This window comes from Zosterops lateralis (genome assembly GCF_965231275.1).
Source record: "Zosterops lateralis genome assembly, chromosome: 9".
Classification (NCBI taxonomy): domain Eukaryota; kingdom Metazoa; phylum Chordata; class Aves; order Passeriformes; family Zosteropidae; genus Zosterops; species Zosterops lateralis.
The window spans coordinates 30,074,010-30,100,303 of NC_139769.1; the positions used below are offsets into that span (position 1 = coordinate 30,074,010).

Below are 26,294 nucleotides of genomic sequence, written 5' to 3' on the forward strand. Positions count from 1 at the left end.
TGCTTCCCAGCACCCTGAGATAGGGAGAAATGGAGACCTACAGTTCCAGGAAAACAACTGTCCCAAGAATGGAGTAGCTGAGGTTGGCTGCAGCTTTCACCTGTGGAACCCATCAGGTGCTGAGGCAGAAACACCTCAGCAGAGTTCAGGAACTGTGCACTTTCAGGACTACTACAGAGGCAGCAGTGTTCATACCTGTTAGCCCTTGGTTCTGCTTGTGCCTCAGGTAAAAGGGAAAGGAAGGTAGGCTGAACTTAACAACTAGGATTCACTTCTCCAGGTTTGTTCAAAAATCTGTTCTCTGCTGGGGGAACCTCTCCCTGCAATCCCTCTGCTACAGAATGGTACCAACAACAAATAAAAGGTGGATGGTATTATTTTACTCAATGGCCTGGCCCACAGCACCCAGCCAGGAGCTGTTGCTGAGTTCCCAGCTGCCCTCTGGCCTCCATGCATTAGGCTGGAAGACACAAACTGATTTCTTGGAGCATTTTATGGTAGTAAATCCCCCACACAAATCTTTAACTTATGAAATATTTGGTAAAAAGTATTGCTGAAAATAGGACTCCAGATTCCATGGGTTTGTGGCACCCATTTCTAAAATCTCTCAAGTAGAAAGGCACAGGAGCAGGTGTTCTGGGAACCCCTGGCACACTCTTATCAGCTCTCAGGGTGACATTTTGAAGAACTGTTTCACCTCATCTGTGCTGTTTGCAGCCTGCCCTGGTGTTGGCTCTGCGGTCAGGGGAGAAGGACAAGGCTGCTGGACCAGTGACAGGACGAGGCAGTGGAGGGGTTAGAACCAAAATCCTATTTTGGTTTCCTGATCAAAGAGTCGAGCTTTGTTCTTTGCAGGCTTCCCAGGTCCAGTCCCCCACGTGAGGAGGGACGTGGCCCCCTGACAGCAGGATGTGGGTGGCTGACACTGGCCCTTCCCTGCATCAAAGCTGGAGATGGGAATTCCAGCTGGCCCATGTCAGCAGCTCCCTCAGGAGCAAGGCTGAGCCCCAGCCACTTCACAGCTACTCACATTTGGCCAGCTTCAAATCAAAAGAAAATGTCCCATGGAAAGACTGATCTCAGTGGAGTGACCCTTAAGGGAAAGAAACTGGGAATGCAAAAGACCATTTAACTCCTTACGGTTGGTTGGAAGCATTTATTGCATTAACAGCCAAAGACCCATTTCTTGGGTCTCAGTGGAGGTTTGCTCAGGTAGCAAATGCCCAAAGGGCATCCGGCTTTACTGGATGAGTGTAGAGTTATCCAAATTCCTGTTCTGTAGAGGATATTCTGACCTCAGGCATGCAGACATACCAATAATGGCCGTTTATACAGCAGCTTAAATAGCAACAGCACTGCAGAGCACGTGTCCTCAGGAGGAGGTCAGGGAAGTCCTAGGGAAGTCCTAGGGAAACCCTGCCTGCCCTTTGTGTCTCATCCTCTTCTCTCCCTGGCTCCCTTTTGCATTCCTCCTTCCTTCAAGGTCCCTTTGTGCATCCAGGCTGTGGAGTTTTGTTTTCGTTTCCCAGTTGAGGGTGGGCAGGTGAGGGAAGGGCTGAGCCTTTCCCCAGGGGGTCTCCCGGCAAGGACTGAGGCTGTTTTAGTCTAATCCTAGAATTCTAGGACTCGTTCTAAGGAGATGAAGGGAAGGAGCTGGGGCTGAGTGGGACAGTCTGCATCCCTCTGGAGCTGGTGGATGGAGCCTCCTGCATCAGAGTCTGCAGGTCTACACATGGGTGATCTGCACAGGTCCCTGCTGCAGCTGAAGAGAAGGTGGCAGCCTGTGCCCATCTGCACCACCTGAAATGTTTGAGTGGCCAATGCTTGCAGTTTTCCTAGCCCAGAGCTGGTTTTGACAGTGTGAATTTGAGAAAAGTAGTTTATGGGGAAATATTCCTCCATGGAGTAGTGTGTGCAAGAGAAACTCTGCTTTCTTGTAGCCTCTGCTGTGACAGCCAGGGGCCAAGCAGACGAGATTTGATTTATTTTTGATTTACATTCCAGTCTTGCCCCTGTACCCTTGCTCTGTGAATCCGGGATGGCAGTGTTACACTGGCATTAGCCCCGTGTCAGATGGGACATCGGGGTCACTGAGCAGCTTTCTGGGAAACCTCCCTGTGAAAAAACAGCCTCCTTTCTGCAGAGCTAAAAAAGGCCGTCTTGACTCTGAGCATCTGGCTACTCTGTGCTCCCTGAGAGACCTGAGCACGGGCTCCAGGTTTTAATTAAAAACAAAATGAGATGTAGTCGTTACCACGACGACAAGAGCAACATTTAAGAGTTGGCAAGAGCAGTAACAAAGTACTGGAGGTGTTAGGGACTCCGCCGAGGGTTGCTCATTTCCGAGAAAGCCCAAGGAGCGCGTGAAAAGCGCCTGCTCGCTGGGATGGGGAAAATCGAGCAGAAAGCTGCACTCCTGCAGCTTTTCCAAAAGAAGTTTCCTAAACACCGGGGTAATGCCAAATGCAGCCCTGAGAGATGAGGCTGGGGCAGGTGTGGGCATCCCTCTTGTGGTGCCGGCTCTGGAGGGCTTTGCTCCCCGGGCTGGCCGGAGCAGGGCTGGGCTTGCCGAGGGATGGGAACTGGGAACGAGAAAGCGCCGGGGAGGTCCCGGCACCGGGGCTGTCTGTCCTCCAGCGGGACTTGTTTGCCGGGAGCGCCCTCTGTTGTGGTGGGAGCGCTGCCGGACAGACGGACACCGGACAGACGGGGTCGGAAGGGACCTCCCCGGGCCGTGCCGCTTTCCCAGCAGGTGAGTGTGCAGCCATGGGAGGCTGTGCTGAGCTCCATCCCTCTGCCTCGGGGTCTGGACCTGCAGCAAGGCCAGATCTGCCTCTGGAAAAGGGTTAAGGATGAGAGAAAGGCGCGATGCCCTCTCATCCCCCCCATCTCCTAAGGGATTTAGGGCAGTGTGGTGTCTGCCAGCGGTGTGAGGCTATTCTGGCAACCACAGGGGCCAGGGTGCAGGTGAGGGGGGGGTTCTGCCCCCGTTCCAGCCCCCCTCGTGCCCGGCCCTGCAGGTCCATCAGCACCCCTGCCCACAGTGACCACAGCCAGCCCTGCCCTCCCCGGGGAGTGCCGGCAGTCCCCAGCACACCCTGAGGGCCCTGGGGCCGGGGACTCCGTGGGGCACATCCCCCTGTCCCCTGAGCTTCGAGTCTGGGTCTGCCTGGCCAGAGCTGAGCACTCCCCACCTGCCCACAGGCCTGTGCTGCAGGGCTCAGCCCCTTCCAAACCAAACCCATAGAGGGCAGGTCTGGGAACAGATCCTGAAGGGAACACAAAGTGTCCTTGCTGCTGTGTCAGAAACTTTATTGGCTCAGGTGTCCTCCCCCACAGGGCTGTCCCTCAGCCAGGACCTTTGCACTGCTCACAGCAGAGGGCCCCCCTGAGCAAGGCCTACATGAGGAACCTGGAGAGGTCCTCCTTGATTTCAGCCTCATCCCACGGCCCGTGGATGTTGTCCTTGAGCAGCTGGAGCCGGATGAGGCAGTAGGGGCAGAGGCAGGACACGGCGAGAAGCAGGGAGGCGAAGAGCACGGCGCCCACGCTGGAGACCGTGGCCAGCCCCGCCAGTGCCGCCAGCGCAAAGAGCACCGTCACCCCCACATAGCACCGCGGCGTCCGGGCCTTCAGCTTCTTCTGCAGCATGGGCCACAGGGCGAAGATCTGCATGGCAAAGGTGACCATGACGAAGGCGTGCAGGGAGCGGGGCAGGCGCGAGGCCAGGCACACCGAGGCGAAGAGGGCCATGTTGAGGGACAGCGTGCTGGACACGATGGCAGCGTTGGCGCCGTAGTCGAAGAAGATGAGGTGACCGAGGAGCATGAGGGCCGACATGGCATAGATGGTGTCCGTGCTGATGGACTCGGTCAGCGTCTTCAGCACCGGCGAGAAGCCGTAGGTGAAGGCGGTGAACACCAATGTGCTCTTGAGGTCAGCCCAGCGCGTCCGCCCGCTCGCCCAGCGCCCGGCCCCGCCGTCCACGGCGTCAAACAGGACGTAGCCGAGCAAGGAGGACACCAGGGCCGCCCCGAAAAGCCCCTGCGGGCTCAGCATCCCGGCGTCCATGTACCACCAGGTGAGCGCGAAGACGCAGACGCTGCACAACTGCTGCACCACCGCTCCCGACTGGAAGACGACAGCCCGGTACCGGTACTGCCGGGCGTGCACGTTCTTTCGCAGCTCCTCCAGGAACCGCTGGTCCACGTAGTTATCGGGGAAAGGCTGGCGCTCGTACAGCACCTTCTTCCACCGCCGCCCGGGGACCGGCTCCATGGCCCCGGGACGGGCGGGGGGCTCGACAGCCCCGGCCCGACCGCGCCGCCGCCGCTGCCGGAGGTGGCGCAAGGGACGCCGGGGCGCTCGCGGGCGCCACCTCCCGGCCGGAGCCGCGGGACACGGGCCGGGGACACGGGCGGGGCCGGGTCACGGTGCCGGGGGCCACGGCCGGGCACCGCCACGCCTGACACGGGTCACGTCTCCACCGAGCTGCGCTCCCCGCTCCCTGGGAGCTTCAGCAGCTTCTGGGGACGGGTTGAGGCCACACCGCGGCTCCGTGCTGCGATCTGCTCATGCCGAGAGCCACAAGTCCTTGTCTCTCACGCGGGCTTGCTGCCAATGTGTGCTGGGGGCTGTCTCGCTTCTGCCCGGCCCCGCAAGCCGGCCGGCCCAACGGGCAGGAGGGATGCTCTGCCATGGTCCCGCACCGTGACGAAGGGCTGTTCTCCTGCAGCCCGAAGGCAGCCGCCGAGAAGGCCACAGCCGGCCGATGGGATTTAGCCAGGGCCTCTCTGTGCCTGGATATCCTGATGCGTGCCCAGCCTTGCTGCTGGGAGCATGACCCCAGCCCGTGCTGCAAGCCCCACTCCTGTCCCGGTCCAGTGAGGCACCTGCTTTTCTGGCCAAACCAGGATCCAGCAGCCCGGTCAGGAATGTGGGTGTGATGCTACAGGGCACCCTTCCCCTGCAGCTCCTGCCTGCTCACAGCTCAGTCCTGTCCTGCCTGAGAGTGGAGCAAGAGGACGAAAGCAGGGCTGGAGAGGTGCCGCTCTGCAGGGACATCCATCTCTTGTGCTGCCCATCTCCACACCAAAGGGACTCAGCCTGCGCAGCAAGGGGACAGGGGCATGTTAAGGGAGGTTTCACAGAGGCCAGAGGTGTTTTCCCTACGTCTGTGTTTGCTTGTGCTCAGGTCAGAGCCTTCCCAGCCCAGAGAGGTGCTTGCTGCTGAGGAGCTGCTTACTTTGGCCTCACCCAAGAGGCCTTGGCACGGGGCACACAGCCCCAAACAGTGCCCTGTTTGTGCTGTGGGAAGGGGCATTCACAGCCCTGCTGTCACAGCAGCAACAGGCAAAGAGCTGTGGGTTGTTTTCACCCCAGAGCCTGCCACGGGAGACTCTCCAAACAGATCCCACCTCATCCAGATACGTGCAGAGCACCAGGTAACATCCACACTGCTGGTGTGCCTTTGCGGGGGCCTCAGGCTGAGCCACACCACAGTGACATCTAAAAAGTGCCACCTCGCAGCCCCATGTCACTGCACTTGCTCAGCAGGGCAGAAGCAGCTGCTCACCCTGTGCCAAGGGGTGATGCCAGCAGGCTCCAAGCCAGGATGGAGCTGGACTCAGTTGTAGCTGCCCTCCCTAAAAGCCCCCAGCCCCAGACTCTGCACAGAGCCATGCACGTGCCTCCATGTGCACAAGGCAGTGCCCATAGGGACAGGGAGTGCTGCCAGCTCCTGTGATTGCTGGCATTGCCTTGGTGCCCAGGGCCTGAGAACTTGAGATTTTGAACAAAATGTCCTTCTCCCAAAGTCATGGAGTAAAGCTGGGGCATGCAGGAGGAAAACTGGAAGGGCAGAATGCCATTCCTGCTGCTGTGACAAGTGCCACGACCACCATAGAAGAGGAATGCCACCTCCCATGGACATGAGCATGTTGTGCCCTCACTGTGGGTGGTGACAGCAGGTTTGCTGCAACCTGGCTCTGAGCTCTTGTGCACATCTCTGATGCTTTGCCGACCAAGAAGAGCAGGCTGGGCTGAAGCATGAGGCTGCTTCCATGTGGTCAAGTCCATGCAGAAACCCCAGTGGAGTGGAGAGAATAGAGGTGAAGGGTACTTTGTGTGCCCTTTCAAATCTCTTCTGCTGTGGGCCAGCAGAGTGCCCTTTGGAGGCAGGGAGAGGTGGGAGGCAGGGGCTGGTCGGTGACTCACAGCGCTCCTGAGCCATGCTGGGCAATGCCAGCATAGCAAAACTCCTCTGGGAGATGCCAGCACAGTAAAACCCCTCTGGGAGATGGCAGCAGAGCACCTGGAGCCCCCACGGGGTGCCCAGCTGGACAGGGGAATCTGTCTGGCGCTGGCTCTGCACCCTTGGCAATGCCAGCCCAGTGCCGAGACCCGCAGGGCCTGACTCCCACCTGGTGCTTGGGAGACCCCAGCAGGGTCTGGGACGCAGCAGCTGCCACTGCTGCGTTGGTGCTGGGAGGGAACAGCATGTGACTGCCACGTATGATGGCACCGCCCCCGGTGCAAAGGGCAGCTCAGCCCTGCTCAGGTGGCCCAGACTTTGCCGCAGGGCAGGGACTCTCCTGCCTGCACAACTGTCCCGGCGGGACCTGCCACGGGACCTGACACGTCACCATCACCGGCCGGCCCTGCTGCTCAGAGGGGACCTTGTGCCATAGAGTCATCCCTCAGCCCTCCTGGGAGCCCTCCTGGCAGGGATAACCAAGAGCTAAGGTCAAGAATACAAAAGTCTTTTGTAAGCATCAAAATTCCCACTCTGGGTTCCGTGCCACAAGACCTCCCTCACCTCACAGTTATGTGTCCCCAAGTGCCACTGGCCTCTGGAGAGGTTGTAGGATGGTGAGGGCTGAGAGCTGAAATGCAGGGATGAGGAGCTGGGTGCCATGGCACTACAAACTCGGGGTATGCTGAGGCTTGGCTCTGCCCTCCCCTTTGCAAAGGGACCCCACTGCAGATTTGTTTAGTGTCTGTCAGCTCTGAATGTTGGAATACACTGCTAAAGTTGTTTGGAAGGAAAAGGTGACAGGCTGGGACTGAAATAGCTGGGATTGATGTGGCCCTCCACTGGAGATATTTGAGTATCAAAGTATGGCAGGCACTGCACCCCCACCACTGCCTCAGTGCTGCCTCCAGGTGTGTCTGATTCCCCTCGGGAAGGGATCATCACTTGTGCTGCAGAAACAGGCTTCAAAATAACTGAACAGTACACTCTGCTCAGGTCTGAGCTGGCCTGAGGCTACATGGATGAGGATGGATCCTGCACTTCTCCCTGTCCCTCAGACAGGGCTCTTCCCCTGTATCCCTGTGTGTCACCCCACAGGAATGACACGGCACAACTATGGATCCCCCTTTGCCCCTGGAGCCAAACCCTCCCTCCACAGGAATGTTTTTCAGGGAGGGGGGAGGTTGGCGCAGCTCCAGCTGCCGCATTTTTCCATGTCCAGAGATCTCTCCTGCCTTAAAAGGCCCCATGACACAGGCTGTGCTTGGTCTCCTGCAATCACCTATTTAAGGATTGTTTGGATTCAGTCTCCAGCACAGACTGGGACACAGCAGCCCAGTGCCTTGCAGCTAGGCTGAGCCCCGAGGAGGGATACTGGGGAAGATAGGGCTGATTGCCCTGGGAGCCCTGCAGGGCCTGGACATGGAGGAGTTTGGTGCTGCTCCAGCTCTCCCTTCCCTGTGTGCAGGTCAGATTTCCTGAGCTGAACTGAGGAGGTAACAAGGCTGCTGGAGAAACCCTGCTCAGAGCTGGGCAGAGCAGCCCAGGTAACTGGGATTGGGCCTGAGAAGCCCACACTGGACTGGCATCTGGCAGGGCAAGGTTTGGGATTTGCTGAGCCTGTTGCAGGGGGCTAAGATGGGAAGGCTGAGGATCTGGGGCAGAAGGGGTATGATGTGGAAAGACACATGCCTGCAGGGATGTGACCTCTGGAACACACAGCATGTGGGGGGGCTGTGAAACTGAGCTCCCTCACTCCTGGCATTCCCTGACGGTCAGCATGGATCCCTGCAGCCCTTTGGCAAAATAATCCCCACCACCCAATCTGGGCTCTGGAAAAGGGACAAGCCAGCCCAGCTCAGGGCCTGGCCAGCTTCAGGGCACTGGGTCAGCGGGGCCTGTTTTGTGGGGGAACTCCATTGGGGTCAGGCTGTCACCTAGTAAAGATGGTTTTTGTTTTTAAATCTCCTTTAAAAAAGAAAACCCCTAGGAAACTACAGGCAAAAATGACATCAGCAATGTGCTCTGCCAGTTGCACGGTGCTCCAGGGTGGAATGAGTCCAAACTTCAGCTGCTCAGGGAAGCTCAGCTCGACCTTCAGCCGTATGTGGCACATCTCGAACACAGAGATGCAGGGAGGAAACCAGACCTTGGGGATAATATAATAAAACCTACCTGTGGGACCTGAACCTGAGTTGTCATGGAAGCTGGAAGGTGAAAACTGAGATTTAGGAATAAGGAGGGTCTTATGGTCCACACAGGTGTCTCCAAGACCTGGCAGAGCAGAGCTGGGGCTCCAAACCAAAGCTTTGCCAAGTGGTTTCTCATCTGTCCGCCCTTGTTTAGCCCTAACTGTGTAGTGTAGGGATGGGATGTGACCTGCTGACCCAGTTCTTCCACAGTTGGTGGAAAGGCATCAAGAGCTGCAGGTGGCAAAACACTGAAAAACCCAACTCCCCAGAGGGTAAAAGGAATGTGCCCCAGGGGGGTGGTGGCTGGAGCCACAGGGCAGCTCCCCAGCACCAACTCTACCCTGCCCAGAGCCTCACACAGCAGCCACTTCCCTTCCCCTGCAGCTCTGGCATACAGAGCAGGAAGTGTGAAGGGACCCAGAGCTTCTAACAAGGTTTTTAGTGTCTGTCACGGAGATATTTTTGTTCTATAAATGGGGAGGGGGATAGTGCATGAAACCATGTATGCAAACACTGTTGGGTTTTCTAGGAAATGTAACTAGGGAAAAATTTGGTGTGCACAGGTCAAAATCACAGAATGACAGAATGACTAGGTTGGAAGAGACCTCCAAGATCATCAAATCCAACCCAGCCCCAACACCTCAACTAAACCATGGCACCCAGTGCCACATCCAGTCTTTCTTTAAACACATCCAGGGATGGTGACTCTACCACCTCCCCGGGCAGACCATTCCAGGACTTTGTCACTCTTTCTGTAAAAAACTTCTTCCTAATATCCCACCTCTATTTCCCTTGGTGCAGCTTGAGACTGTGTCCTCTCGTTCTGCCAGTTGCTGCCTGGAGATTGCAACTCCCTGTTCCAGCCTGGCGTGCAGCAAGAGGATCCTCCTCTGTGCTCACCTTCCCAATTGCCTAGTAAAGAAGTAAAGAAGCTTTTGTTCAAACACAGCATGGCCTCAGTCTGGAAACACAGCGATTTCCCAGGAGATATTCACAGCAGGAGCCCTCCCTGCCCTCTTCCCTGAGCATCTACCTGGAGCTGCAAGCAGGGGCCCCAGTGCTCGGTAAGAGCAGTGATGTCGGGGCTGAGGAGAGTTTTATACCTGCAGTGCTCCCTGCAACAGGAGCTTGTCCTGCCCCACACCGCGGGGAGGGGGTGCCTGTTCCCTGGAGCATGTGAGTCCCTGAGGAGTGACAGTCCTGCGGCCAGCAACCCCCTTATCCCTCTCCCTATTTTTAAATATCTGGCAGGGAGGGGATGGAGCCAGGGGGAATTTAGTTTATTTTTAGGCAGAAATAGGAAGGGAAGCAGCTGAGCCTGTGGCATTCCCTGTGTCCCTCATCCCCACCACTCAGATCTAGCAGAGGTGCTGCTGCTCCTGTGTGAGCTGTGCCACCCTCCCGTGTTCCTGGCAGTGCTGCCCAGGGCTCTGAGCACCCTCCAGCCCCGGGGAAGTGTCTCAGGGTTGGGTTTGTGCTGAGGAAGCCACAGCTGCACTGGCAGCTGCACCCGGCGCCTGTGGATCCCCCGTCGTGGCCTTGATTTGCACAGGGCCATGGAGGAATCCAGCCCCGGGCTGCACCAGGTGCTTTCCCAGCCCTTCCTCTCACCCCAGGGAGAGCAGGAGGAGGGAAGGGGAAGCTTCAGCCCACGCTGTCCTCCCAGAAATAAAGGCTGAAAAAAGCTTTACACTTTCATAGTGAAGTTTTGCTGTTTCTCGGTTTCTGCAGTGAAATTTGATTTTTCTTTTCCCACGAAGGCTCAGACAGCAGCTGTTGGGAAGTACCAGGGACACCAACGCACTCACCATGGTTCATCCCACTGCAAGCCCCCACACCACATTTCCATCCTAAGAGCAAGAATTAATTTGGATTCTCTGTGTCTGGGCTGTCAGTAGCCTTTGGAATTTCCCCATTCCATCAGATGGCAAGAGAAGCTCCCCAGGGGCTGAGCATGTTTGTCTTCTCCAGCACCAGGGCTCTGCACTAGTGTCACAGCATGGCCAAGGTGCTGCTGAAATTGTGCCCGGAACACTTGCCAGCCAAGGTTAGGATAAGGTGGATCCTTCCTCAGGAAGCCGTTTTCCATCCATTCCCAAGGACTGGCTGTAGGAAAGAGTGTTTGCTGTCATGCAGAGGCTCTGTGGCTCTGCAACAGGACCAGCAGAGGCTGCAGCTTCCTGCTGTACCCTGCCTGGGCACCTCTGCTGGAGCAACCATTTTATCTCCTGTTTCTAGGCAAAGTTAAAATTTAGCCACATGAAATGAGAAACCAAAATACAAATGTTTTCCAAAGTGACATCCTCACCTCAATTAATTTTCTTCATCTTACATAAAGCTTTGACTTCCAGGTGTTGAGCCACTAAAGAAGGGGCTCAGAGCCAGGTGGAGAGACCTGTACCTGTCTGTGCCCTGCAGGAGCTGCCCAAGGGGCTGTCACAGCTGCTCCTGGCTTCATCCTGCCTTTGGGAGCTGTGGCACTGTGCCACCTGTGCCAGAACTCAGGGCTCTCTGGGGCAGGGCTGGGGCTGCTGGCTGGAGATCTGAGCAGTGGCACCAGGTCACACGGCCCCAGCCGGGTGTCACCGTGTCCCTGTGCGCCTGGCGCCAGCCCACGTTAATTAACCCTGACCACGTTAATTACCCTGAGCAGGCTCCTTGCACAGAGCACTCAGGTGACCCCACCTGCAGGAATGTGCCGTTGGATCAGGTGGTCGCTGTGACCACGGGAACCCTCCGGATCCTCCAGGATTTAAAGGAGTGTGGGGAGTGGGAATCAGAGCCCGTGCAGGGGGATGTCCACATTTGGGGCCACAGAGGCACAGCCCATGTGTCACAGGCAGTTTGCTGAGTGATGAAAGAGCAATTACCTGCTCAGCTGGAGGTGGAGTTGCTCCTGTTTGATTTTTCCAAGGAAAATTATTCCAACCTTTATTTTTGGCACAGCTTTCCTTTCAGTGTGAATGGCAGAAGATATAAAAGAAATTGAGGGTGTTTTTACAAGTTTTGTGCTGGTTTGCTGGATTCTCTCCTGCAAGTGGTTAACGGTTCATCTGAAGTCAGGCGAAGGTCTCTGAAGCAATCTTGCAATTTACAGCTTTTCCTTTACCAAGTAAGAAACAGCCAGGAAATTAAACAGGAAATTGTGTCTGGAAGGAACAAAAGTTGTGTTGTCAGAACCTGCTTATGAAAGATTTACTTTATTTTAACCAGTAAGGAGCCAAGATCAATAGTCAGAAGAGGAAGGAGTTTGAGTGAATTAAATCACATGTGGGGGAAAAAAAAAAAAAAAGCAAAAAAAAAGCAACACTTGGGAAAACAAGAAGCCTTTATAAAGAGCAGATAGGGATGAATGGGAGAGAAGCCTTTGCCACTGCAGCAAACAAATGCTGCCAAGTGCTGAAAGGCAAAACCCCAGGGTGTACACTAGGATCAGGTGTCTCTCCAGAAGTCAGTCCCAAAATGCCCAAATCTCTGGGGCATACTCTACAGCCAGGCCTCTTGGAGTGCAATGGACAAGCATTGCCCCATCACTGTGCAGGTTACACAGCATCACCTTCTCTTTCCTGCTGCTTAGAAGGCGCCCCTTGGGTGGCCTCCTCCAGCTTTCCCTACCTGAGGGGCCAAGCACCACATCCCAGGTTTTATTCCTGGGCAGCAGAGTGATGTTCCCTGCCCAAGGGATGCAGGCTGAGCTCAAATTCAGCCCCAGGGCTTCACAGGAACTGCACCAGTTCGCCTCGCTCTGGGGTTTTCCGTGAGAAATTTGGCAAAGAACAAGCAAAAAAACCCTGCTACAAAAATGCAGCACGTTTTGAGAATCCCATACAAAGAGCTGCTCCCTGGTAATCCCACAGGCCATTGGGTTTTGGGTTAGTTAGGGGCTCTAGTTGGGAGATTGGGTAATCTGTCGTTTTTCGACTCATATTACTCATCAGTGGTTAAGAAACGAGCCCAGCCAGCACTGGTATGTGGGTGTGGCAGAGGTGGGGACAGAAGACCCTGTCTGGCTGATCCAGGCTCTTCTGGGGGATGCTCATACCTGGTGGGGACAGACTCAAAGGGGCTTTTCCTCCAGGATCCCAGCACTGTAAAGCTTCCCCTGTAATGATGTGTCCTCTGTGACAGCTCTTTGGCCATGTTTAGTGTAAGCTGTGCTTACTCCTCAACTGCCAGGGGGATCACAGCGTGTGAGAGCTGTGCCAGGAGGGAGCTGCCCCATGGGCTGAGCCAGTGTGGCTTCAGAGCCCTCTCCAGGAATTCCTGCCCCGGGAGCACAATGGGCTGACAATGGAGACAGGCCCAGCCATAGCCCGTGGCAGAGCTGAGGCCGAGCTCTGGCTGGCAGTGCTCAGCAACGGGTTAATGCATGTTTACCAGCTCTCCCAGCAGCCACATAAGCAGTTGTTTGAATTTCCAGTGCTTCACGGATGGATGCCCTGGTCTTGGCCATCCCCAGCATGCACTTTGTAGCCAAGGCTGTGCTGTTGGGATGGGCAAATGGCCCGGGGCACCCTCAGCTCGGCGGGACCTGCACTGCTGCTCCCACCCCTCTGGGAATTTCACAAGGGCACATAGTGCCAGTTGTTAACAAAGGCACAAAGTTACAGGGTGAACAATCAGGGAAAGAACAGACACAGAGGCTCTCCAGAGGTTTCCACTGCTGGCTGACTCCAGTCATGGCACCCCTGTAAGGGCCGGGTAATGAGGCTGGAGCTGCTGTAGGAAAAACAGCAGCTGTGACCTGCTGCTGCTGGGACTGCCGTGATTCACACCCTCGCTCCGGGCTGAGCTGTCCTTCCTCGTTCAGAGTCCTGACATGTGCACGTTTCCAGCGTGGCACGCTCCTGACTCACCCCTGCACCGTGCAGGGCTCCCCGGGCCGGGCCTTGCTGCTCCCCCCGCGCTTCCCGTCACCGGGATCCCGGTCCTCAAGGTGGTTTTGGCAGGAGTGAGCCGCGAGAAGGGTTTTCCTGCCTCAGTGTGAAAACCAACGCTGCAGATGGGCAGGTTTGGGCCGGGTTATCCACAAAAAGCCACGAAAGTGTTTTGGTAACAACGGGTGGTTTTTTTCTACTGGTCCCGTGCCAGGGGAGGCTCCTCTCTTCTGTCCCAGACGCTACCTGGGCTGTATTACCTGAGCTGTATTCCCTGAGCGTCTCCCAGGAGCACTCCCTGCTCGGCCCCGTTCCCACGACGGATATAAATGTGCGCTGACACACCTCGGACTCACGCACGAGCACGGGGTGAGGCTGGGCCCCTCACGGGCGGCCGCAAAATGGCGGCCGGAGACCCGCTCTTCGACCCTGCCCGGCCTGGAACTACAACTCCCGGCAGCCCCCGCGCGGCTCTCCCTCTGCGGGCCTCAGCGCTCGGCAATCTACAGAGAAGCCTGATCAAAATAAAAAAAAATAAAATTAAGAGATGTAACTTGGAAGCGCCGGTGCTTGAAACGTCCCTGGAAACAAAGGGAGCGACGCTCCTCAAGCGCCTCGCGGCCGGTGGTTTGGCCGCTAGCCATCGTTTATTACTATGGCGATTTCCCTTTAACGGCTTGTTTGCCGCGGACACCTCACAGAGCGGGGTCCTTGGAGGGGCGGGGAGAGGCGAGCCCGCCGCCCAATCGGCGGGGCAGGGAGGCGGGGGCCGGCCCTCGGAGCGCTCAGGCCATTGGCTGGCGGCTTGGAGCGGGTGACGCGCATCCTTCCAGCTCAGCGCGTGAGGCGGGGAAAGGGGCGGGGCGGGGGGCCCGGCCCGGCCCGGCGGGCAGTAACGGCCGCGCGCGCGCGCGGGGAGGGGCCGTGCGCAACAACGGCCGATCCCCCGGAGCTCCTCTCGCCGCGCGTCCCGGCGCCGCCGCTCCCGCTGCCCGCAGGAGGATGCGCCGCTTCGCCCCGGCCGCGCCAGCCAGACGGGGGAGACGATGAGGGAGCCGCCCCGCCGGCCCCTGGCGCTGGGCTCCTGCCTCCTGCTCTGCGCTTTGCTTTGGTGAGTGCCGGCCTCTCAGTCCCGCCGCCGCGGTGGGCAGCGCTCCCTGGACGGGATGCGGAGCGCCGGGGCTTGGGAGGCGCGGATGCGGCGCTGGGCAGGCACAGAATCGGTACGGTTGGAAGGGAGCTGTGGGGATGATCCGGTCCGGCCCCCAGCCCGGGCAGAGTGACCCGGGGCGGGCGGCACAGGAGCCCGTCCAGGCGGGTGTTGAACGCTTCCAGCGAGGGGAACCCCGCGGCCTCCTCGGGCAGCCCTGGGAGCTGAGGCGCTTCCCTGTGGGCAGCCCGCGATGTGCTCTGTGCGGCGTTCCCCTGGGGAAGGTGACAGCTCTCGGCAGGGCCGTTGCCGCTGCCAGGAGCGGCCGTAGTCACCCGGCATTCCAACCGCACGCCGAGGGTCGGAGTTACGTGCGTGTCGTTGCCTCTGTGCGCTTTTACCGGAGGCATCCTTGCGTTCCCAGTTTCGGGCTGAGCTCCTGCATTGTCCTCTGAAAGATCACAGTGCCTTATTCTTGAAACCCTTTTTCTGAGTCTGTCAGGAGTAGTTTTAAGTTAAACCAGATGTTTAACCCAAATGTAAAGTTAAACCTCTTAGTTTTGCCTTGCATTGATTATGCCTTTGATAGTGTTTTTTGTAGTGATTATCTCAACTGTACTTTGTTCTAGCAGTGCCTGTTTACTTTCTTTTCAAACTTCCTTTAAGAGATGACATTTACCAGAATACAAATATTAGTAGAATGTATTTCTGGATGGTAACTTCCAACCTTCTTAAACTTTGGCCCTCTTTGAACTTGGTGAGTCACTGTTTGAGAACTGATAGCCAGCTTGAACAGCAAACTGCAAATATTGAAAATGAAATGGTCACACTCTGGTGTGTAACTACAGTACAGTTCCTGTAGATTGTTCAGATAGTTTGCTCGAAAAAAGAAATCATCCTGAAGTTCTGGCTTGTCTCACAGTTGGGTGAGGAGTGGGAGCCCAGGCATCTCTGTTTTACACAATCAGTTGCAAATCTGGTGCTGATGCTTGTGTACTGTGTTTGGACAGTCCTGAAGCAGCTTTGGTTTGTGTCATCACGTTTTTGGGCTTTGGAGACAAAAAGCTAATCTAAAAAGTGCTTGAAAACTCAGTTGCTGTGTTTACATTTAGCAAAACTTAAAAAAAACGCCTCAAAACCTCCTGGCCGTTTGGGTTTGATCAGGTGAGCTGTGAGCCTCATAACTGTCTCCATACAGCTTTGCTTTTATTCCCTGGACACTGAGGTTTGTTCTGGCAGCAGGTTTTAGTTGTATAGCTAGGATTCCTGTAAGGAAAACAGTTTTTGTATCTTAGTTAGAGTACCTTGAGGGCTGGTAATCTGTTCCTGCCTCCAGGTAATTTATTAGCGGAAGGGGTTTAGCTTAATGATCAGTAGGTGGTCAGGTTGGTTTTTTTGTTCCGTGTTCTTAGTCTGCTGTTTCACCAGGACTTGATTTTGTGAAAACATTCAGGTTGTTTTGGGTTTTTTTTCAGGATAATTCCATATTAATGAAGGAATATCAGGTTCAGCTATCTTGTTGGAATAATGTATTTGTTCTGTAAATCTCTGACAGCTTCTGTGTTCTTCTTTGGTGTGGTTAGGAGGAAAACAGAGCTCCTTTTCTTACTCTGCAAAAGGAATTGTTCTTTCAAGCCGTGTCTTAACTGATCTCAGAGTTTGCATTGGAGTACCCCAAACTTTTTAGAGTTTAAAAAAAGAAAGGCTCACGTTGTATGTTGACCCTGCTCACTGGCTGCTTTTCGTTAGGAACCAGTGGATTAATTTAAATGTTGAGGGATGCAACCCCAGTTTCCTGGTCTGCTGTCTCAATATGAATTCCCATTAGAGAGTTTGAAATCCTGTCTGCAGGATGGCATTGGGATCTGGTTTAATTTCAGCAGTCATGTCAGAGTTGTAGTTAGAAAGTCTTGAAGTCTGTTGGTTCATGCATTGTTGGTGGACTTTAGAGGTTGGTAAGCTGTGATTTATTTAACTTTTTACTATAAAGAAAATCAGCACCTTTATTCACTTTGGTAGTTAAGAAACTTCAGATGGCAAATGGAAGGATTTGGGTAATAAATGTTGGCTTTTTAAATTGAGTTGTTTTGAGATGTGATTTTCAAAGGCCTTCATGCTAGTAGTAGAGAAATTTTTCCTTATTGGTGGTCAACAGATGATCAAATGGAACCCCAAAAGTCAGGGAAAAACCCATGAGAAAACAACTGCTGAAAGAAAGAACACTTGGGGCTCTTGGGACTTCGTGCCCCCCCCCCCCCCACCTTTTTTTTTTTTAACCTGGGCTTTGTTTTCTTTCTGTGTAGCTGTTGCTTCTTTCTTTGAAACTAAGCTTAAAATAGAAATTTTTAAAATCTCTCATCATGTATTTTCAAGCTCACTTAAGAAAGTTGGTTTGGTGGTTTACTGATTAGTAAAAATCAAGTGGGGGTAAAACTAATTGATTTGATACTTGAGCTGGAAAGTGTCTTCCTGGAAATTAAAATGTGGCTGTTTTAGGAGATGCACAAAAATGCAGAAGCTTGAGTGGGGATTTGTAAGCCAGTGCCTTTTCAGTAAAGGGGACGTGATGCTCTTTGGGTCAGTTATCAATACTTGAGGCTTTCTGAAGTTGGACCAGCCACAGCTCTGACAGACCTGAGCCAAGGAGATTGTTCCAAGTTTCAAAAGAGCGGGATGGCTGTAGGGAAATACTTGGGATGGAGGTATGGCTCAGGAATGTAGTGTTCCAAAAATAATAGGCATCTGTGCAGTTTGGAGCTTCCACTGTGCGTGACAAATGGCTGCTGTTGTCCTGAATTCAGGGATCTTCTTAATGCTCCAGTTAATCCCTTTGTGTGGAGGATCATAATATAATAAATACGTTTAAAACTTGCAGTGCTTTGTATTTGTCAATATCCAGAGCAGAGTAAGTGGAGTAGGCTTAGAAGCTTGTAGGATATCAGAACTATCTAAAGTGAGACCAGCTGTGACAGCTGTTTGAAGAGTAAATTATTCTGACATCAGCTTTTGCCTGCCGTAGGCTGCACTTCCAAAGTGTTAATTGGGAGTTTAATAAAGAAATCATGCATCCAGTGATTTGTCTTTCTATCTCGGAAAGTTCATTGCCGTATCCTGACCTACTTAGCTTTTATTAACTGTGCTACATGGGTTTACAGCTGTGAGTAATAGGAGGATGGGGGTCAGTGCATATACACTTCAGGCTCCTTCAGTTGTTACTCTATGAGTATCCTGCATCAGGAAATGCCTTGTGTCAAAGTGATTTAGCAGCAAGATGTGCTGGTTTTGATGGCAAACCCCTGTCCTAGGAGCTCTGATTGAAATCCACCATGAGAGTGTACCCTGAAAGTTTTAAAGGTTGAGTTGGGTCAGTGGCACAGCCAGGAATGAAGCCTGGGGTGCCAAGTACAGTGGGAAGGGATGCTGGTTTGTATTCACACCTATTAATGTGTAGACTCATGTGGATTTTAATAAGATATTTCTAGTTAGGGTTTGCATTTTCAGGGCTGTCTGGTTTTGAAGGTGTGCTTGTTGAAAGCTGTAACACATGAGCTCTGAGAGAGCCAGTGCTGAGCTGGCACTGTGATAACACCACCGGGTCCATTGTGTGCTGCTGCCCAGGTGAGAGCTGTGCAGATCACATTAGGGGTCACACCAGTGGAGCTTTTGCTGATGGAACCTTTATTTGCTCATTATGGGCTTGTGGATCAAACCTAGAGCTCACGTCTATTAACAGCAGAAAGGTTGTGAGTGGTAGAGCTGGGGAATGTGCCTCTTACCATTGAAATCCTCTTTTCAGCACAGCGCCCTCATGATCTGGATACGACTACAGGAGTAACTTGCCTATAGTGGGGCTCAGAATTTTATCTGCCGATTCTCCTCTTGTGGACTTAAATCTCTTCAGAAGGCTGATACTAAAATAAACACTGTGCATGAGCATTTTATATCAGGAAGAAATGAAATTATTTGAGCACTGATATAATCAGAACTGTTGTTTCAGGCATCTGATTTCAGAGTGGAAAGTATGTTCCTTGGTATGGAGTAACTTGTTTGGAAGTGTCTTTGCTCTGTGGTTATGGTTGGGACAAAAGCTGCCCTGGAACTCTTGGACTCCTAAAAATGAAAATCAAATCTGCCCAGCTTACAGCCTGCTCAAGTTGAAGGTGGTACATGCAAGCAGGGGCTCTGGTGTATTATGCAAAACCAGTGCTTGGCCCAATCAATTATTGAATATTTCACCTTCTAAAATTATTTGAAAATCAGTCAACTTCTTTCATGCAGTTCTTCTAGAAGATTTGTCCTAGAAACTTCAAGTTTGTTTATTTGTTATGCAAATGGTGTACTGAAGTGGCCTCTGCCCCATCAAGAGGTTGCTGTGTTGGTGTAGATGACTTTACCTCTTGCAGTGAAATGTGCCTTCCTTGAGCACTTTATTTGAACTTTTTCTGAAATGTCTTTCTCTAACCTGCTCTTAGTTCTTTTTCACTTTGATATTCTTATTGTGAGTCTTGTACAGAATAGTTTTTTTCTTGTCTTCAGTTTTCATTACTAATCCAGTTTTTGGGAAATTCTGTGCCTCTTTCAAGATGGGAACATGTCTTTTAAAGTTCACTCTGGAGGTGCTACAGCCCTCTGCCTGGAGAGGGTGTGCATGAAAAGTTTTATCCTAGAACTGTAAATCTAAAAACTTTCTTGTAATTCTTGGTGGAAATACTGAGCTGCTATAACAGACAGACTCATCCCAAAGCTTGGGTGAGTGAAAATGTTGATGTGAATGACAAACTGGATTCAAATATTAATAAAAGGCTCCAACAGTTCAAAAATTAGCTCAGGTGCACAAAGGAATGGCAATGAATTGGCTTGGCTGGGTTTTGAAATGGCAATCAAGATAATGCTGAAATCCCTTACAGATAAGAAGCCTATTAAAAATACATTATACGTGTCTGGGAGTCAGGGGATAGTAGCTTTACAGTGATCTAAGCTGAAATTCATGTTGCTGAACTTACTGTAACATCCCTCTCCTTGGCACTCTGCTATGTTACACTGAGGGTGGGTTTTTAGCATGAGTTGGTGCAGAGCAGCTGCTGCTTCTGAGACTGCTCTTGCTGTGTCTGTGTGGACAATCTTATGAATTTAAGCAGTGAGGGAAGTCTTGATGTTAGTACAAACTCTAAAAGCCCTTAAGTTTGCTCACAGTGTGTGGCTGTTCTGTTCCTGTAGTCCTTGTGTTTGGTATCAGATTTTATGGTGGGTTTTTTTCTGTGTGCTCTTCCCCAAGCTCTTGCATCAGAGAAAATAACTAGAGTTTGAGAATGTGGGGAACTTCTCATAAGCTGCAATCTTCCTTCAGTATTGCAGAAGTCTGTTTCTGAGAAACACCAGGAACTGACTGTTCCTTGGGTGCTTCCAGAGGCACACCTTTTGGGGGTTGTGACTTCTGCCTTGCTTTAAGTGCCTGAAATAGGGCACCTGGATACTCCTTTCCAGAAAGAAGAGGTTTGTGTTTATTTCAGTGTTATATTGGAACACATTTAATGTAGGTTGTTGGCTGTTACAGTCGTAGAGTCCTGTGAACGTGCTGTTATCTCAGCAGCCTTTTCCAGGAGGGAATGGGGGTAACCCTGGGAGCACTGCAAGCAAGGAACGAAGTTGGTTTCAGTTGTTTAACCTGGGACAAGAGTGGACAGTCATGAGCAAATAGTGTATTCTCCCTGTGTCTTCTTGGGTTTGATATCTGAGCATACCTTGGCTCAGAGCTGACTTTCTTCGCCCCTTCAGGACTTACTGGAATGTGTCCACAATCTCCAGGGCAGAGGGTGCAGATTCCTGTGTGGCTGGAGAGGAGATGCACTCAGTCAGCTCAGTCTGATAAAGTATCTGGTTCTCCTGGAACCTCCTTTTACAAGCTTTGCATACTAATAGTGTTTCAAATGCTGAAAGCCCTATTTTAAACCAACGGTTGGAATCTCATTGTGTGCAGCTATGAAATTCAGTATTGTCAGAAGTATCTTTGTGTTTGGCTCCTCTGAATAAGTGAAATAACTGTTTGGGGAGCACATTCTTTGCAAAGCGTGGGCAAGCTATTAAAAACTTAATTGCAAAATACCACAGATTGGTAAAAGATTTGCAAAAAAATCTCCAATTTCAGATGGTTTGGGTTTGTTTTCTTTTTAAGCATGTGAATCAAGTTAGTGGTAGGAAATGAGGTGATACCAGTGCCTTGCTCAGTCTAGATCTGTAGTTTTAGTTTTCAGCTTTTTTCTCCCCTAAACGTCCATCATAACTTTCAAAATTATCTCAGTGACATATGCTACTCTTCTGTGGTAATAGATGGCTTCCAAATGATTGTTGTTATTTGCTTTGTCTTGGTTGGTTGGTTTTGGTGGTGTTTTTTTGTTTGTTTTTTTTTGTGTTTTTTTTTTTTTTTTTTCTTGCATTGAAGAAGAAAAATGGTTCTTCTTTGCATTTATCCAGATGTATTTCCACTTTAAATGGAAATGAGTGTTGTGTCTGGGGTGGTTGTGCTGCAGCAGTTCAGTGTTTTGCAAGTGGCTTTCTTCCTGTGATTGGTTGAAATAATGTCCTGGTCTTCATTTTCTGTGACATTTACTTTGTTCTCTTTTAAATACAAGTCCCTCTGGCTGAACTACTGGGAGGGAAAGATTGATCCCATGAAGTTGGTGGGGAGAGAAGGAGGATTCCCTGCCTTTGCTGTTTTTCCTGTGTTGCCAGTGGCTGGGAGGCAGGTTGCTGCTGACTGGAGAGTTTGGCTGTGGATCTGCTGAGCTCCTCATTCCTGCAGAGCCTTGTTTCTCTTTGTCAACTAGCTAGTGAAAGCAGTCACAGACCTGTAGGACTTGTTCACAGCAAAAGGTATTTTGCTGCCTTTCTTGCCCTTTCACAGCTTTTATCGTTTTAAGCTCATCAGTTTAAAGTCAAATTCTCTGTAATGGAGAAGGTGATCTTCACCAAACAGGTGCCTCTTCCCCACTCACAGGCCTGCTCTGCTGGCTCTGCCCCGGCCCAGACCCCTCCTCTTGCACAGGCCTTTCTGAAATGATCAGTGAATGTTTTGAGTAGGGAATTGGCACATGGCAAGGACAGTGGCATCTTCATTCTCCCTCTCAGCCTGTTGGGCACCTGTTGGTAACACAACCCTCTGAGGTCTGTCAGTGGTTACCCTGGAGGGAGGGCTTGGAATCAGTGCCCTGGTGATAAATTCCTTTTATTTTCCCTTTGCTTCAAATTCCTCTGTCTTGCAGGTGTCAAATATAAACTGTTCTGAATTGCTTCACTCTCCAGTGTCCAGAAGTAGGTCTTGTTTTGGGAGAATTTATGTCATTAATAATTTCAAGGACAGATGTGTTTGAAATGAAGCTGTGTGTCAGTAGTGTATGAAGTCTTTGGAAAAGGAAGGCTTAAGCTGTTTTTGTCTGATCAAATTGTGGAAATACTTCTCTTGCCTTCATTTTTTTTTTTTTTTTTTTTTTTTTTTTTTTTTTTTTTTTAAGCTCTAAGTTGTATGATTAATTTTTCTTACCAGTTGTTTTGTTATCTACTTGTTTTTTATGCCTGTCAGAACAGTTATCCATAACTTCAGTATCTCTGATAGTTTTCTGCAGCCTTCTTCAGAATTACTTGACGAGCTTCAGCCAAATCAGAAGTGGATGGTCTTTCACATGAAACCTACACTGCAATTTCAAAACCACCTGCACTTTTGAATTTCAGTGCGTTCCTTTTCAAAAGCAGAACGTTCAGCAGCAGACCATGGTCAATTTGTGTAGCAATGAGTGTAGTGAACTATCCAGATAGGGGTGAGCAGCGTTTCTGCTTCAGTGGGCAACCACAATATGAGCCTGCCCTGAGAAAGTAAAGATTCCCCCACCCACCCCTGCTGCTTTGTCTGAGCCTGTAGCCTTGGCTTTTGGGTTTGTGCACATTAAGATGGAAAGTTCATGGTGTGTTCCAGAAAATAGTTTTTAAACTGCATTAATGATAGGACAAAGAGTCATGCTTAAGTTTCTTTGTTCTTAATGAGATTTAATAGCAGGTGGTGTTTTGTGTCATGCTTACAAAAATGGAACTGTTGAAAATTTCTGTATCCACCTAAGTCACCAGCTGTGGGTTATGTGCTTGGAACAATCTCTTCATTTGAAGATCTATCTCGTACCTGAGACAGTGTCTCTCGTGACTGATCTCATTTGGGCATTAGGTCTGCTTGGTTATGAGTCAGCATTAAAATCCCACTCGTGGGTCACAAGAAAGGGAAAGATAGATTAGTATGTGCACAATGTGCTGTTCTTCCACTGGGTGTGCACTGCAAGTCAGTTAAACTCAAGGGGAATTTTACTGTCTTTAAATAACACTTCTGGATTCTCATCTTTGTTGTTGTTTTTGGGTTTTTTTAATGGTTAAGAGAGGTGCTGTGCCATTTGGCAATTTATTTTTAATATGGGCTCTATCCTTTCAGCTACAGAAGCCTGTTGAATTAACATGCAAAATGCTAAAAGTTAGAAGAAAAACACTACTGCTGGTGGTCTTGATAAGGTTATTAATTTGACTTCTCCCAGACTGGCTGGTCTCACGTGGGTTTGTGTTCAGAGTTTGCTGGCAGTAGTTGAGTGATACATCCTGTGAGCTGCATGCTCTCCTGCAGGAGGGATCAGGTTTTCCTGTGGGTGCATGCACATGCATAAAATGAGTTCTCGGTCCCCTCCCTAGCTTGGAGGGCTTTTGGGAGACTTGAGGCATCATGTTGGAGTTGGGGAGTAGGCCAAAAAGAATTTTGGAAAATAAGTAAATAAGACATTGGGGACAGATCATGTCAGAGTAGCTTAAATCTGAGCTGCCAAACTGCATTCTTCTAAAAGCTGTGTTTGTGACCTGATAAAGCCTGATTGCTTGCATGAAATCTCTCAACAGATTAAGGCAAGAAATACGTGCCTTCTGTGCTGTTTGTGCTAAAGCAGTTATTCATGCATTTGTGAGGATAGATCTTGTGTTTTAAAATGCTGATTCACAGCCATTGATATCTTTCCATTTTTGCACCCAAGGAGTTCCTGCTGTTCTGTGCAGCCTCACCCGAGGTGCCCCCCAGAAGGAAACAAACATGTGCCTGTGTAATGAAGGCGTGGGATGATGCTCTGTAATATTTGATGTTTCTGGTGCATTGTTTTGAAGGACCAGAGAGTCCTTATATCTCTAAGGAGAGACCAGAGGCACTGGAGTTAAGAGCATGAGAATTTCACCATAAAATGATTGAAACCCCTTTTCAGAAGTTTAATGCCTCAAGGTATTTACATAACTAATTTTTCCAGGTGAGAGCTTGGTAGTTTCCATAGGAGTCTGGTAACATGTCATTCATGCTCTGAAAAGAGCATCCTGTGCATATGGTAGGACAGAGGTTTGGTGGAAAACTCAATACAAACAGGGACCTACACAATGGGATGGGAATTCAAGATGTATGAGAAGCTTATGCCTAATTCTCAACTGAGATGTGAGACTTTGTACCTGCAACAGTACATGGTTATCACTATCTTCGTTACTTTATTTTCAGTTCTTTATTTTCCAGTAACTGCAGCTGCTTCTGCCTGACTTGAAGGCTTTCATTTAATACAGAGGAAAGGTGCTACCCCAAAGAGAAGAGAAATTACTGAGGTGCTTTGGGGGTGAGACAGAGGTGGAGCACTATATTTGCTCATCTCTATAATAATATGTCAGATCCCAGAAGTTCCTTGTGCACTGTCTCTTCTGTGGGGAGAGCCACAGAATGTAGATACACAGATACACATTATATATATACATATATGCATGAGACTTTACATTTTAGTATTTGTCTGTGGTCTGTTCTTTCGTGGGTTCCTTCTTAGTGGAGGAGTCTACACTGCACAGACTTCCCAATAAAGCTGATACTCAAGTTTTGAAGAAAGCTGGTAATTCACATTCCAAGCAGTAGTGATCCCAGTTGTGTAAGTGAATAATGACCTACTAATAATCTTACTGTTATGATTAATGTTAAGGCTGTTTTATTTCTCAGAACTATTGCCAGAAGGTTGCTGCATCCAGATTTTTCTGTGCTGTAGACCTATCTCTCCTCTGAGGAGAAGGTGGCTCTTTTTTTTTTTCAGGGTGCAGGGTGATGTTTGTGTGGGTTCAGAGGAGGTAATTCCTATCACCCGATGGTGATATGTAAACTGTATTTCCTGAATGGAAAATGTGTGTGTTTAAAGTGGTGGATAACTGGTGTTCCAGCATTGTTGAAGACTCCATAAAAGCTCAGTTTGCTTCATGTTCTGCTGGACTTGGTTGAAATCAGCATGAAAACCTTTGAGTCTCCAAGCCTGATGGTTCACTGTGCAGATGCTCCCTAGGATGTGAAGGGGCCATGTATAATAAGAAAGGATGCTGGTCTGGTACAGGTGTTTTTAGAGGCAGTGGCTGCTTCTCTGCAGAAATAAATCCATTTCTACTGAGAACTAAAGCTGTTGAAAAAGAAGTACAAAACAAACCTCATGGGAAGTTTTGCATGGGGCTTTTTTTTAATGTATTTGTTTTCTCTAATTTTCTTAAATGTGCTTGGTGATGTTGACCATACAAAACCTTCTCAGGCAGGCTCTGTACAGGAGATTAAGGAGATTTTGCTTTTTAGTCTGTGACTTAAGTTTTTGCTTAATAATAATGATTGCTAAAAATATCCCAGTGCTTTGTGACAAAGGATATTGATTCAAATTGTTCCTAACTTGCAGTAAGTTAGCTGACTTGTGTCAGCTTTCTCTTTGTGACGTGATGACATTCCAGGATCTGGTTTGGTGATACTTTTTTCCTTTGGAAGTAGTAAATTTCTGTTGTTTTCTGTTGCTGACTTCTAGAGAAATCTCAAATGGATTTTATGAATGAGTATCCAAGAACTGTATGTGTATTTATTAGATGCCTCATGGGAACCGCTGAAGAAGATCGAGGGAGACAATGCTGAGGGAATTCTAAAAATTCATTTTAAATAAAGCTTTTTGACTTTTTTTTTTTTTTTTTTTTTTAATAGGCTTCCTGTTTGGAATGTCTTTTGTAAAGACAGTCTCTCAGTGGCAGTGCAGTATGCTTCAGGTGATGCTTGTGCCCTGGCCAGTGAGGATGAAAATGTCCAGGAAAAGGTATGCTGTATCCGTCATGTTCATTACTCAGTCTGACTAAATATAAAATTGAAAAATAAGATTCTTTGTAGGGTCTTCTTGGCCAGAATGTTTAATGTACTCAGTTGTTCTTTGAGCCATGATATCTTCCCAAGTTTTTGTTTTCCTTTACTTCATTTTTTTTTTTTTTTTTTTTTTTTTTTTTTTTTTTTTTTTTTATCTGAGGGCCAGATATTAGAAATGGGCATCAAGGGAAGTATGTGTTCCTGTGCCACAATAGGAGGGGATGGGCTGGGTAAGTCTAGGCTAGATTAAGCCAGTTCCATCTGTGTTGTATTAAAAAACAGTGTACAGGTGATTGTTATCCTAAAGAGAAGATTTAAGATTATTTGGTTTAAGTCAGTATTTATCACTTTGTATTCCTTCTGTTCAATAAAAATTGAGAAGGCTAAATTGTATTTCTGAAAGGTATATTAAATAAGCTGTGGTCCCTTTCAGCTTTACTTTACTCAGCACTTTGGATTAGTTGTAATTGTCCCACTCTGATTAACTCATGACAAGTTTCTGCATCTTGCATTGCACAGTGAATTCTCAAGATGTTGAGTCAGAAAGTTGAGGTAATTTCATTTATTTATTTATTAATCCAGGTACAGAATCACTTCTATTCCAAACATGGGTAGTATTGATATGCTGGTTTTC

The 26,294-nt window shown here is 50.0% G+C and overlaps 2 protein-coding genes and 1 long non-coding RNA gene across 6 annotated transcripts in view; 1 reads left to right on the top strand and 2 right to left on the bottom strand.

Moving 5' to 3' along the window:
* Positions 1 to 3,295: 3,295 nt before the first annotated feature.
* Positions 3,296 to 4,320, bottom strand: PIGC (phosphatidylinositol glycan anchor biosynthesis class C). The gene has a single exon (XM_083867665.1). It carries the CDS (start codon positions 4,276 to 4,278, stop codon positions 3,400 to 3,402), a length of 879 nt encoding a protein of 292 aa, XP_083723791.1. The 5' UTR covers positions 4,279 to 4,320; the 3' UTR covers positions 3,296 to 3,399.
* A 354-nt stretch (positions 4,321 to 4,674) lies between these two features.
* On the bottom strand, positions 4,675 to 13,916 carry LOC310912815. Of its 4 annotated transcripts, none has more exons than XR_014590721.1 (5): positions 13,583 to 13,914; positions 11,316 to 11,594; positions 10,137 to 10,551; positions 9,227 to 9,357; positions 4,675 to 5,106 (listed from the first exon to the last, which is right to left on the bottom strand). It is a non-coding gene; the product is annotated as an uncharacterized lncRNA (long non-coding RNA). The 4 variants fall into 4 exon arrangements; XR_014590722.1 differs by having other exon boundaries at positions 4,676 to 5,106; positions 10,254 to 10,551; positions 13,583 to 13,904; XR_014590723.1 differs by lacking the exon at positions 4,675 to 5,106 and adding an exon at positions 8,186 to 8,402 and having other exon boundaries at positions 13,583 to 13,916.
* Positions 13,917 to 14,314: 398 nt separating this feature from the next.
* The window catches only part of SUCO (SUN domain containing ossification factor), a 38,034-nt gene continuing 26,054 nt past the window's right edge, over positions 14,315 to 26,294 (top strand). The window contains exons 1-2 of the mRNA XM_083867686.1: positions 14,315 to 14,433; positions 25,508 to 25,616. Coding sequence (XP_083723812.1) covers positions 14,369 to 14,433; positions 25,508 to 25,616 — 174 coding nt within the window. The 5' untranslated portion in view covers positions 14,315 to 14,368. The remainder of the gene's footprint in view (positions 14,434 to 25,507; positions 25,617 to 26,294) is intronic.